This window comes from Chiroxiphia lanceolata, chromosome 3, assembly GCF_009829145.1.
Source record: "Chiroxiphia lanceolata isolate bChiLan1 chromosome 3, bChiLan1.pri, whole genome shotgun sequence".
Classification (NCBI taxonomy): Eukaryota; Metazoa; Chordata; class Aves; order Passeriformes; family Pipridae; genus Chiroxiphia; species Chiroxiphia lanceolata.
The window spans coordinates 76,519,755-76,534,024 of NC_045639.1; the positions used below are offsets into that span (position 1 = coordinate 76,519,755).

At 37.7% G+C, this 14,270-nt stretch overlaps 1 protein-coding gene across 5 annotated transcripts in view; it reads right to left on the reverse strand.

Moving 5' to 3' along the window:
• Positions 1-14,270, reverse strand: part of KLHL32 (kelch like family member 32) — a 125,533-nt gene that overhangs the window by 88,878 nt on the left and 22,385 nt on the right. For 4 of the 5 annotated variants that reach the window (XR_004356221.1, XM_032683614.1, XM_032683616.1 and 1 more), the window contains exons 2-3: positions 9,105-9,192; positions 6,415-6,595 (exon numbers count right to left, since the gene is read on the reverse strand). Coding sequence is in view for 3 of the 5 variants with exons in the window: in XM_032683614.1 (XP_032539505.1) it covers positions 6,415-6,595; positions 9,105-9,127 (204 nt within the window). In the remaining 2 variants the exon portion in view is untranslated. Of the gene's footprint in view, positions 1-352; positions 433-6,414; positions 6,596-9,104; positions 9,193-14,270 lie in introns of those variants that run through there. The other variant, XM_032683617.1, reaches the window with a different exon arrangement.

Genomic DNA, 14,270 nt, shown 5'->3' on the forward strand with positions numbered 1-14,270 from the left:
ACTCTTAGTACAAAAATTCTTCTTCTAGTGCTCAAGCTAGAAAGTTAGTCTGTTGGTTACAGAATCACAGAATCCTTAGGGTTGGAAGGGACCTCTGAAGATCATCTAGTCCAATCTCCCTGCCAAGATAGGGGCACCTAGAGTAGGTAACACAGGAAAAGAATGTGTATAGGTGGGTTTTCAATGACACCAGAGACGGAGACCCCACAACTTCCCTGGGTAATGTGTTCCAGTGCTCTGCCACCCTCAATGTAAAGAAGTTCTTCCTCATACTGAGGTGGAACTTCTTGTGTTTTAGTTTATGGCCATTGCTCCTTGTCCTGTTGTTCAGGAAGTTCAGAAATAGCCGTACCTATCCATATGTGGCTTGGGTGTAGGGAAGGTCCGCAGGTAGAACTAGTGTTTGTTTAGAAGAGTAGAGCTCATTTGGTCCTATGGGAAGAGCTAAGATTTCTAAAGGTTATCTGGACAGACAATTTCTAAGTAGCATCACTTTCAGGGTACAATAGTATGGAAAATATTGTTTGTTTAGTAGATATGTATCAATGATGAAATACTGAAAGACAAAATCACACTATAGTGCAAAAGCAGTAGCTAATTCTGATTTCTCAACTAGGTCTTTAGATCTATCCCTAAGATATATTAGGGAGAGCCTTTTCCTCTTTATGAATATAACAAGTTTTGAAAGCCATTTGCATCATACAGTCTTTCACACCTCAGGGATTTGTTCATAAAAATTAATTCTCTAACGTTATCAAGAAACAATGCAATATACTGTAAAATATGAACAATCAGCAATGTTGTGTGCAAGGGAGGAAACTATCTGCCAACAGGCAGGAAAGGTAATACAGAAAACCCTGGAAAAAAAACTGTTTAAGAATCAACTGAGACAGTCAGTAGTACAAAGTCTGTATGTAAAATTATAACCTAGTAGTTCATTTCAGATAAGAAAAATTCTTCTAAGAATTGAGCATGCTTATTGTGGAAAAAAATCAGAATATTATTGACACTTTAAAATCTATTCCAGATAGTTGATATAATTTTGTTCATCCATATTAGATGGAAAATCTGCATCTTTTTGAGAAAGACCAAAGTCCTGCAACTATAAACCTACTCAAATGAAAAGTAACGAAGAAAGGAGTTGTTCTGACTGAAAAACCAATGCATTTTGTACAAGAAAATCTTGAGGTTATATAATCACCTGCCAACACTCTAAAATCCTACTAATGAAGTCATGAAGTAACACTTCATTTTGGTCCCAGAGGGGAAAAAAGCAGAAGAATGTTTTAATTGGAAATGACTTGGCTTGCTAGAGTTATCACAATGCACTCATACTAACTCAACTGCCTTGTCTCAGTGCAATAGATTGAGACAAATGGCAAATTAGACTACGTCAATACAGAAAAGTTTACCTAGAATGCTGTTTGTTGCTTAAAAAAGAACCCATAACAATACATATGTTACTATTCCTTACTGTATTCTCTTAGGTTGTGGAGATAACTACTACATTCCTTAGCACATTCGGAAAGAAGAGGTCACATAGGAGCAGAAAACAAATTAAAACACCCAATTTTCAAGTGTCTAATCTTGCAATTTAATTCTGTATTTTCAATGTGGTCTTTGTATCCAATTTCCTAAGGTTTTGTTTGTTTTGGTTTTTTTTAAAGAAAAAACCCACAACATTTTGGTGTAAATATGTGGCAAATTCCCAAACCAGGAGATATCCTTAGGATTTAAGCTCCAGTGTTTCTTTACAGCTGGAACTATAAGACAACTGGAAGAATGGATGGCAGGCTGGCCCTTAAGTAGTTTGCTGAAGCTCAGGACTCCAGCTGGTTTTAGAAACGCAAAAGATTTTACTCCAGACTATAACCTCAAAGAAAATTTGATAAGGGAACCCCTGTTTAACCTTCTCCATCCACTTTTCCCCACACAATGGCTCCAGTTCCCTCAGTCTGTAACATGGTACACATTTAGTTATCCTTCTAAAGCATTAACAAACTTTTCTTTGCAATAAAAGAAAGACAGAAGCGGCAATTTGAAAAAAATACATTGCTTCAGAGAACACAACAATTTAAGAAGTAGCTCCATCTAAATCAAAGTAGACACAGAACAAAACTGCAGAAAACTGTAAAAGTACTCCATAGAAAGCAAATGTCCAGTCTCTTATAGAAGCTGCTTTACAATAGGAGCAAAAAAGAGGAAACAAATTATTCATTCTGACAGAGGCGTGTGGAATTGAATGTATATCTGGAGGCCCAGAAAAGACTGTAGTAGGTTGACCATGGTTGGATACCAGGCACCCACCAAAGCTGCTCCATCAGTCCCCTCCACAGGTGGACAGGGGAGAGAAAATACAGTGAAAGGTTCATGAGTTAAGGACTCGGCAAGATCACTCACCAAATACCATCACAGGAAAAACAAACTCAAATTGGGGATATTAACCGAATTTTATTACTAACAAAATCAGAGCAGGATAATGAGAAATAAAATAAATACTAAAAAACATCTTCCCCCTGCCCCCCATTCAGTTCTGAGTTCTACCTCCTTCCCCTGAGCAGTGCAGGGAGATGGGGAGTGGGGGTTATGGTCAGTTCATCACAGGTTGTTTCTATTGCTGCTCATGGAGAGGAGTCCTTACCCTGCTCCAAGGTGGGGTCCTTCCCACAGAAGACAGTTCTCCACAAACTTCTCCAATGCGAGTCCACCCCACAGGCAACATTGTTCACTAACTGCTGCAACATGGGTCACTGTTCCATGAGGGGCAGTCCTTCAGGCACAGCCTGCTCCACACTGGGTCCCCCACAGCGCCACAAGTCCTACCAGGAAAACATGCTCCAGCGTGGGCTCCTCTCCACAGGTTTGCAGGTCCCTGCCAGGATTGATGCCCCCAGCATGGACTTCCCATGGATCCACAGCCCTCTTTCAGGCATTCACCTGCTCCAGCGTGGATCTCCTCTACAGGCTGCAGGTGGATCTCTACACCCCCACTGACCTCCATGGTCTACAAGGGCACAGCTGCTTCACCATGGTCTTCATCACAGGCTGCAGGGGAACCTCAGCTCTGGAGTCTGGAGCACTCCTCCCTCTCCTTCTCCACTGACCTTGGTGTCTGCAGAGTTGTTCCTCTCACATACTCTCACTCTGCTCTTCTCTGGCTGCAATTGCATCTGTGCAGTAACTTTTTTTTCCTTCTTAAATATGTTATCCCAGAGGCATTAGTACCTGCTCTGATTGGTTCAGCCTTGGCCTGCGGCAGATCCATCCTGGAGCTATCTGACATTGGCTCTGCCAGACATGGGGGAAGCTTCTGGCAGCTTCTCACAGGAGCCACCCATGCTACCAAAACCCAGCCACCCAAACACAATACACCTGTGAGATCATAAGAATCAGATGAGAGCCTCTCCAAATAGAGCTGTAAGTAGGCTGGGATATTAATCAAATCTATGAGCTGTAGAAACCAGAAGCTATGGTAGGGAAGTTCTTTGTGTCAGATTGATATATAGTTGTGTCATCTCAGTTTTATTCAAGGCAACTCCAACATCTCCTGTTCCCAGAATCCCATTCACTGCAGTTCTGTGCTTATATCTCAAAAAAAGTAGGGAAAGGTAAGTTTCACATGACAATGAGTTTTTAATAAATGACTTCAGTGTTAGAAAATCTGGAAGTTTCACCCAAGAATTCCTCCTGGAAAATCCAGGAAAAATTTAAGTTAAAATAATGTAATATTAAGAGCTAATTTTGAAGCATGTGAGTCTAGTCTTTATGACCATTTGAGAGAGATCTGGCACTTTCGATGGTCATTAATTTCATTCTAAATAAATCTTCTCTCCTCTTTTATCATACTCTGGGAACACCCATTTCTTTTCACTGACTCTGAATGAAGTTTGGCATCATTCTCCTAAATTTTGAAAAATTAATACCCGAGTAGCTCAAAATCCCCCTAGATATAAAAAGATCGATAATCTCAGGTTAAATACAAAACATTTTTACTTTTTAATCAACCCTTCTGTTTTCCAAATTATTAGAATCAGGAACACAGTGTATAGTAAATTTTTTGCCATCTTCCTACAGAATATAGGACTAATTTCACAATTTTCTAACAAAGATTTTTGTCCGTTAATAATAAAAACTGTTTGCCTGCTTTCAGAAAGCACAGGTTCCATATTTAGAGCTGATACATAAAGTCTGAAGAATACATCCTACGAAACCATAACACTTTAGAAGCAGACCAAATTACTAAATGCTGCATAGATCACTCTCTCAATGTTTTTTGAATAGAAAATATTTATGTAGCAATTAAGGGCATTAAGATTTTAATTTGTAGTAACTGTCCAGCCAATACCAAGTAACTCAATTGGAAATAACAGAGTAAGTCACAGTGCCCCAAATCTCAATGTTAATCAATAAGTGACCAAAGTAGAAGCTGTTCGTACCTCACTGCTGGAATGCTGGGCACAGATGCCCACTCTGTGATGTTTCTATGCACACTGTACACTGAGCTCTGGAAAGAATGTCACGTGTGGAGTAATGATATGGCACCCTTATTAAAATATTTCGGTCAAACAAGAACAACAGCATGGTAGTATATCTATCACTGACAAGTATATATAGCACCTGCTAGAGCTAGAGAGCTCCAGAATCCCTCTCTGTGCACTGGGGTAAAAGGAAAAAAGTACAAAGCAATCTCTGTAACAGCAGGGCCCAGGCACCATTATGAAGTAACTATGACAGTACAAAGTATGCTGTAGCAGAAACCATAAACATGCAGATAAGCTCAAAAAATGAACAATCAATTGTCTTAACACCATCACAGAAAAAGTAACGTCAAGGTTAATAATATTTCTTAAATACACAGAATAAGTTAAACCTAAATTCTAACCAGAAGTGAGAGACAGTTGACAGGAAGATAAAAATTCTGCTCAGGTAATTAAGGATATAGAACTGTTGTCATACACTGTATTACTATTGAACAAAACAAAAAGGTCACCATGAAGAAGTTCATAATGCCACAATTACAGTGTAGACAAAATATTAAATAAAATTTTGTCAGAGAAAATAGACCTTCAAATTAATTTCAGCTTTAATCACTGATTAACAACAGGATGACTCACACTTAAAAATACCAGTCAACTACAGAGCTATAGACAGTCCAACATTTCGAGCAGGTACATTATAATGGAGGTTAGAAGAATTGCTTCATATGTAGAATACTCTTTCTTATTAGCAAACTCAGTTTTTCAGTTACTCCAATTTTAGCACCTGGGTTCAATTTTCCATGCTGAGTATCTGAATTAGATTTCCCAGGGAGTATTTTAATCTTTACATTTTGGAAACACTTGTTTCTGAAAATAAGTCTTAACACATTTAAAAAATTACTATAGCCTCCTCTTTGAGAGTAACCATTTACATCCTACAAAAATCCACTCTCAAGCTGAATTAAATTGCATTTATCATAGAATCACAGAATGATTTGGGTTGGAAGGGACCTTAAAGATCACCTAGTTCCATTCCACCTGCCATGGGCACCTTTCACTAGACCAGGTTGCTCAAAGCCCCATCCGACTTGGCCTTGAACACTTCCAGGGGCAGCCCCAACTTCTCTGGGCAACCTGTTTCAGGGCCTTACCACCCTCACAGTAATGATTAAATTTCAGTTCCCTCTCCCCTTGCTTCCATGCTCTACTCATAGAACATGCTGAGTTGGAAGGGACCCATCGGGATCATCAAGTCCAATTCCTGGCCCTACACAGAACAGCCACAAGAATCACAGCATATGCCTGAGACTATTGTCCAAAGACTTCTTGAACTATATCAGGCTTGGTGCTGTGACCACTTCCCTGGGGAGCCTGTTCCAGTGCCCAACCACCCTCTGGATGAAAAACTTTTTCCTGATATCCAACTTAAATCTCCCCTGACTCATCTTCATGCCATTTCCTTAAGTGCTGTCACTGGTCACAAGAATAAAGAGATCGGTAGTTGCCCCTCTGCTTCCCCTCATGAGGATGTTGAAGACTGTGATAAGGTCTCCCCTCAGTTTCCTCTTCACAATCCTCTGATCACAACTGCCTCCAATGTTCTACAAACATTTCTTCATTCTACTAAAAAGTCTTCCACTTTCTGACTTTACTGGGGCATAAAATTGATAGAAATTGCCTACCCCTGTTGGGGGTGAAGAGGGGTGGAAGACTTACCGTAAATAATGATTAAAAAAAAATAAAGTTTTAACTTTTCTTTCCGATGACATGTGTGCAGATATTTAAAAAGTTATATACTCTACTAAATTGTAATAATCCTGAATTTTCTAAAGGCTCAAATTTAAAGCTTGTTCAATATGACATCTATAACCATTCCTGTCCTCCACAATAATAATTTTTAATATTATTATATGAAGAAAAAAGTCTTTGTACTTACTCGGAAGTAGTCACTGCAGGCTGCCAGGACTGCTTTATGTGCATGAAATTTCTGCTCTTCAGCAATAAGGGTAATATCACAAAGTATGCCATCACTTCTTTGTTGGTTCAGGGCTGCCAGGACAGCATCATTATGGGAGCTGGACTGACAAAGCCTCTGACCTGTCAGCATTTCCTGAACACTGAGAGGGGAAAGGGAAAAGATTCTGTCAAAAAAATGTAGGAAACAAGCATATTCTGTCAAAAATACAGAACAACTTTTTCTAAGGCAAGATTGTTTGATAATTCTTGGAAACAAAAAAAAGTCATGACCCCTGTCAGGCAAAAAATCTTAATATAGCATAGACATCACAAGAAAAGCTCAGTATAACAAAGTATTATGAAACCTGATTACATACTCATATTTAAAAACCTCAGTGATTCTGATTTTCATTTGCTGTACTGGAAGTCAGTTGAACTCACATGATTAATTCAGAATCATTTTAGAATCAAATGAGAATAATAAAGGTCCTAGGTTAAGGGACTGCAGAAAACTTTAAGTGGTTCCAACTGATGCATCAGTGGAAAGGAGGATGGATGGATGTATGCAATGAGTTCTACTAAAAAGAATAAAGGATCATGGTTTCAGGTGGCCTGTTTAAGACTAATACTGTGCCACTGAATGTTTTCAGACCATTTCAAGTTATTCATATTTATGAAGTGTTGTGGGAGTTTTTTGATTGTCTGGTTTGTGTTGGGGGTAGGGGAAAGACGTTTGTTTGTTTTAAAATGCCAAGGCTTTCTCCACCTCTGAATATCTCCATGTATGAATAAAAGATTTGCACATAATCCAGTCTAAGACTGTCTGATGGCAGCTTCCTTTTCTGCAGCAGCAAAAGAGACAATGTAACTGTTGATGTAAATAGAACCTAATCAAACATACTGGCAAATCCTCTTTGGCACCAAACAATGCAATTGATTTGAAATCTGTGAGACTACTAGTTTATATTGCCAGAGAATTTATGTGTTTATAGAAGGTGAATTTACAAAGAGTCATTTTGCTGTATATCAAAGTGAAGATATAATTTTTTTTTTTATTAAGGGGTGAGTAACCTATCAACTTTCCACTACAATCATGTAATTCACTGCACACATATGCTATGCAGCAGCTGTGTGGCTGCTATATTCTCCTTTGTTATCCATACACACTCTCTGCCTATCCCACTCCTGCACCTTGGGCATCTCTAAACTACTGCAGCCCTGCCTTGCAGACTGTTTGCTCTAATCCAACCTACTTTTTAAAAAAGACGACTACTAAGACACTACTTCTAGAAGAAGGCTGGCCAAAGTGGAATAGCCACTACCTGAACTTCAGCCCCTCTTTGACAGTTTTGGTTTCATGTATGGACATGTCCTAAATATATTTTAAAATTACTCATTCAAATTATTCTTTTTTGTTCAGTTGTTCGGTTTGTTGAACCCAACTCATATTCTAAATGACAGTTATCAAGAAATCTAACTTGCTAAAATACAATGGAATTATTTCTAACAGTTATTTCTCTTCTGTCATTTCTATAGCAAAGTGACTAAATCAAACCAGTGCAAGTATAATATGCTAATTATACCCAGAGATGGCTTCTTTTTATTTCTGTTTTTATTAGCCTCTCTCCCAGTGCTGTGAAGCAAGACCTTTGTTCCTCTTGCTTTTTTCAACATCATCAAGAGGACTATTTCACTCAATAGAAAACACCTGTGGTTTTAAACTGAGCTCTATCATAATCCATTTTTCAGTTCAATGCCAAAATGAAAAATCAATTGCCTGTAATCCTTGTGTTAAAAACATATGAAACATATGCATGCAAGGCAATTTAATGGAATTTATGAATGAAAATACACAGAATCATTAAACACAACATGACTACTTTGTAGTGATATTATCAGTTGACAACAGCTATAAATGCAAGCAAGTCCTGTTTCTCTTCAACTGCAGAAGTATGGCATGGGAAAGGGGAATAGAACTGAAATGATATGGTGTTCCAGTAGTATCAGGTAGTTCTCTGAGGTCCCAGATCAGAGTGTTAGCTACTCTGTAAAACAGAACCACTAGCATATCACACTACTACAAAGTTCTGCAGAAAAACAATTAAGTTAATAAGTTCTGCAGAGTGTTCTGCCTGAAAGTGTTTCCAGAAAGTAATTAAACTATAAATAACAAATACTCTGTTGTGACAATGGGCAATAAAAATGAGAATGGCTACACTGGGAAAGCAACAGAAGGGAAGGCAGAAAGATAAGTTTGGAGATAATGCTTTGAAGACATTTCAAACAACTGGAAGAGTAATATACATCCTGAAGAGTGGAACACTACACACCCCCAAAATTGTCACCAGCCACCAATTTGGATGCATAAATGTAAAATGCAAGTTGATTCCACCATCAGAAACTCCAAGTATAAACTAAGGCATAAACAACATAACATATGAAGAGGCTGTGGGTCCCCAGTCAACCCCAGGCACACTTCTCTTTACTAGAGATAAGTGGCAACAAGAGAGTAATATTTTGCAGATTATAACATGGATATGTATTTAATAAAGTGAATTCCTATCTAATGAACAAAACTATTAGTTTCGCTTTTTTCTACTTTCTTAACTGATGCTTTAGCAAACATCATCCTAAATGTTAATACTTCCTACACACTACCAAGTACTATACCTCAGGCACCTCTCAGATGGCATCTTTCAGTTTGGTCTTCTGAATATCAAAGCTTATAACCCTGTAGGGAAAGCAGCAAACATTCCAGCTAGAAAGAGAGAACAGAGAGGAAAGTTAAAATTCAAAGCATACACAGTCTCAGCCTTAAAGATCAATACTTTCAGGATATGTAATTCAAAAGCAACTTTCAGACTGTATTCAATTCTGACCAATGAAAGTGGCCTTTCCTCTAGTCTTCTCTAGAAATTCACACCCTACTATCTGAATGTCCTGCACCTACTGCCCTTGAGGTATGCTTTCTACAAACACAGGAACACATATAATTTCAAAAAACTGAAGAGAGGTGAGGAGGGAAATAACTGTCCCAAAAATCCCTTAACGAAGAGTAGGTCAAAAGTATGTATTAGTGTTTGCTTACTTCCCTGAATAACATTCAGCTATAAAAATCTTACATCTCTCACAGGCAAGGGTCTAAGAGGTTTGCAATACACCTAAGTTCATGCTTTCATTATGTTATCTTTTCCTAAAGACACAGTCTGGTAGGGGAGGGGGAATAGGTTTACTGTATCCCAAAGTCGAAGTTTCACTTTCCTCAGAGCAACATACTTGACTGATTAATCAGTGTTATGACCAAACACCACTGTCAACCTGGATGAAGGACAATGAAACTGGTGAAGGGTCTGGAGCACAAGTCTTATGAGGAGCAGCTGAGGCTGTGGTCATTTCGCCTGGAGAAAAGAAGGCTCGGGGGAGAACTTATTGCTCTCTATGGTCTACCTGAAAGGAGTTTGTAGCCATGTGGGTCAGCCTCTTCTCCCAAGTAACAAAACATAGGATAAGAGGAAGTGGCCTTAAGCTGCACCAGGGGAGGTTTATTTCAGGTATTAGGAAAAATTTCTTCACTGCAACGGTTGTCAAGCATTGGAACAGGCTGTCCAGGGAAGTGGTTGAGGTGTACATTTGGCACTTAGGGACATGGTTTAATGGTGGACTGGACAGTGCTGGGTTAATGTGTCAATGATCTTAAGGGTCTTCTCCGACCTAAATGATTCCATGATGCTATAAACATTCTGGAAAATACAAACAGTACAGTGCAATGAGATTTATAAACTCTACAGCTTTTTTAAAAAGGCAAAATATTAAATTGACCATATAAATAAACCCCAAACAGCTGAGTCTCCAAAGACCTAAGCTGTTGAAAACAGGGTTATACAGAAAATTTTTAACTGGTGTAGCAGTCATCATAGCTGAAAAGACATTTCAGCTTCATATGTCAAGTCTAAAAGAAAAATATATTTTAATAGAATAGTCAAAAAATAAAAGTACACTACTTTGGCTGCTTATTTAAACCACATCTGGATCATTTAATGTAACTCAGTGACAATGCAATATTACCATTCAGCAAAATTTGAAGAATGGAAACATTTCCGTATTTTTCTCCCTTTTCCAAAAAGGCTATAATTGTGAGCAAAGGGGGTGAAGTCATAGAGAACTTACACTGATGACTCAGCTGGATATTCAGCAAGTTGATATGCAGTGCTTCCCAGTGATGGTTTCAGAACATTTCACTCTCATCATCAACTCAGTTTCTAGTTATATTATAACTCACCCTATCCTTCAAGAGACAGCAAAACACAGCATATTAAGTAAGTGGTCCAGGTGCTGTCAACTAATGAAGCAAGCACATTTCTGATAAAGGTACCTACTATTTTATACACTCATATGTCACTTACATGAAGTTTCAGTGGTCGTAGAAGGCTTTTAAGTTCAACCTTCGCATTCACCAGTAGCAAAAGGAGAGACTCAACAGCTGACTCGACTGATATACAGAGAAGTTTTAACTAGGTCCTTAAATGGCCCAAGTCCTACACCAGAACTAATACAGAACTAATATCTGTAAGTATTACTCCACTACAACATCTTTATAAATGCCAGCCCTGCCCGTATCAGCACAAAGAATTTTCAAGCAAAAATTCCTTACTCCATCACAGGTGTGAATACGGACATCAAAATCAAAGGTTTGATCTCTGCTGATTGGAGAGACAGTAGCCAGAAGCAACTCACCTCAAGTCTATGCAGATATACTATATGTTTCTGATGAAACATACAATACATAAAATACCGAGTATTATATATATTAAAACAGTCGCATAGGAATAAAGAATATAGCTTACTGGTTTTCTAGCCGCTGTCCAAGTTTAAAGCAATCCACCTTGATGTCACATCTGAACAAAGTAATTTCTTCCAGTCTCAGGGGATCAGAATTTCAGACTTCCTGAAGAATGAAGGAAAAAATGCCATTCTTCTCCTAGGAACTCAAGTTTCAGAACAGGAAATATCTCTCAGATGCCTTCAAACAGCTTGACAGCATTTTCAAGGGGGCTTTCATGAAGGTTTGCGAGAGAGATCTAAGATATACTGCCTTTTTTTTTTCCCCACATTGTTAGACTTGTCTTCATGCCACACTGCAATCACATCCAGAAGCACCTCAAAACACAGGCCTGAGTGGGACCTTGAGGTGCACACAGGCCACTAAGGACTTTATTTCTGTCCCTCTTATGATCCAGAGCCAGCACTACCAGAAATACAGAGCAGTTGATGCCTTTTATCCCCTCATAATGAAAACAGTTTAACTGTGAAAAGCTGCAACACAAAATTTTAACTCTGTTTCAGCTCACTTAGATCCAGATAGCTAGCATACACAAATCTTCACTGCTACCAGATGCAGTCTTTGCTCTTCTGATGATCCACGCTTAGATCAAGAACCCTTGGGGATATCTTCAAGCAGATAACTGCTTTGCTCCCCTCAACAGCCCCTGCTGCTTCAGACCCACTCACAGGAAGACTGGTTCTCCCTGGGGAGATCTGTGCTATTCATGTCGTTTGGGAACTGCAGGGTCCTTTACACTAGTACCACTTGAAGAGGCTTTCACCTAGTTCATCACAAGTAAGGTTGATGATCTGTTTACCACTGAACTTCACAGAACAGCACTGCATTAGTTAAATATTGCTCTGCCTTTAAACTCCTCTAGTGTGTGAAAAGCCCTCTAATTTCTCCTTTAATTTTTTACATTGAGTTGGGAAAGCCACACATTTATCTATTTCCACATTACTTAAAACAATACTGCTTATTAAAAATCTATTTCAAATAATCAGTTTTAACTCATTCAAACCATCCAGGCAAACCTCAAGTACTTAAGTAAAGATTTTAATCTCATTTTACATAGGTAGCTTTTAGTTATCTTCCTAAACTGAAGCTGTTTCCCTTGCCAGTAACCACACAAAATGGGTGATTTGTAAAACTTGACATTAAATGTGATTTTTTTTTTTTGCTTCTGAGTACAGATAACATAGCTTTCCAGCTAGCAATATTTCATTTAGACATATTTCTTAATATTCTTAATTATGACTCTCAAGTTGTGTTGGAAAATGGTGAATCAACACTACTTACATTACATTTGCTGTGTGCCAAATTAGGTTAGATAGAAATTGATGAAAATTCATGTACTCAAAAATTGCTTAAAATTACTACAAATATTGAATATATATATAATTTTGAAGAGATTTTTGCATTTTCAAGTATTTATCTTTAATTAGTTACCTTCTTTCCCTCAAGTCACTCCTTTTCTAAATGTGTGTTTTAAGTATTGAAAAACACTTCCACTTAAATCCACACCACTTCAAATTAGATGTATATGCAAACTGAAGGGATCATAAGGTCTTCCCCATAAAAAAGCAAAATTTGGACCAACTGGTTAAGTCATGAAGATAAAGCATTTGTATACAGTGAAATGCTATTTTCCCTTTGACAGCTTCAAATATCTGTTTTAAATTTTGTCTTTTTTTAAAAAAAGAAAATGCAACTTTTAAAAACTATGAAAAGTACACAATAATTTCATTTCAGAATTATATCATAGCACATCCTGATGGAGACTGTCATGGATACGGAATAAACCCATTAAGATTTACCCATGGCAATTTTCTATTCCAGCTTAGAGCCTTATTCATAGGAGCTTCTGGTTCTGTCTGTGGTTTTAGTAAGTCAGAAGAACCCATCGTTTCAAGCTGTACTTCACCTTCTCTCAGAGTAAGAGTCTCTTCAGAAACAAAATTGTGAGCTTACTATTCAAAGAAAAAAAAAAAGGACAGCATTATCTTCTATTTTTTTAATCACAGCTCTGCCAAATTAATTTGTCAAAGGGAAAATACTTGGAAACAGCTTTGAAAAAGATTCATTGCGAACCTGCTCTTCTGAGTATATTAACACACTCCTCCCCCATGACAGGGAGACACCACATTATCCCTTTTTCATTGACATCTTTGAGAGTTGAAATATTTTTCTCTTTCCATAAAAAATGTTCAAGAATATCACAATTGTGAGGAAAAATCTGCCATTGCCCACTGTTGTCAGTGAAACCATAGTTCAGCTCAATCAAAAGTTGCTCATCTAATGCAGTCCCTCAATATAGTGACTTTCAAGAGAAAGCATTCACAGTACTGAAAAAAGCCCTTAGATTTAATGACAATTACAACAGTAAGGGAATAAAAAAATTGAAAACCTGGATTTGTTTGGGAAAATAGGGTTTGATCAAAACACTCAGGAAAAAATTCAGCAAAATAATAAAATCAAACAATTTTCTGATTAATAACAAACTATTTTCTTGTGAGACTGGAAAGGTCATTATTATCTTCAGGCCATCAGCTACAGACATTTAGAATAATGAAGTTTATTTTCTATTACTACCAAATTACTATCTGACTTCATAGAATCATTAAGATCTTAAACCACAGAAATATAAAATGAAACCACAGGCTGTACAAGTAGAAACATATTTTATGTCTTTACATCCTCTTTGTGGCTTTATATCTTCTACATATCTCAATATATCAGCATTCTGAACATTTTTTTCTGAGGAGGCATTCAGATAAAATAAAATCCAGGTCCATGGTCATCTGTGTAACTTAAGGCATATTTTACTTCAGCTACCACCTGAGCAAGAAGTTGTTGCATTCTAGTGATAAAACCACATATAATCATGTAACTGAACTGGAAACCACACGGAGTTTGATGACTTTCAAGAACACGTTTGCTTCCAGGATGTGTGTATACTGTTTCATGTTTTTCCTTTGAAAAAAAGGAAGTTTTATACAACTGTAATAGCATAC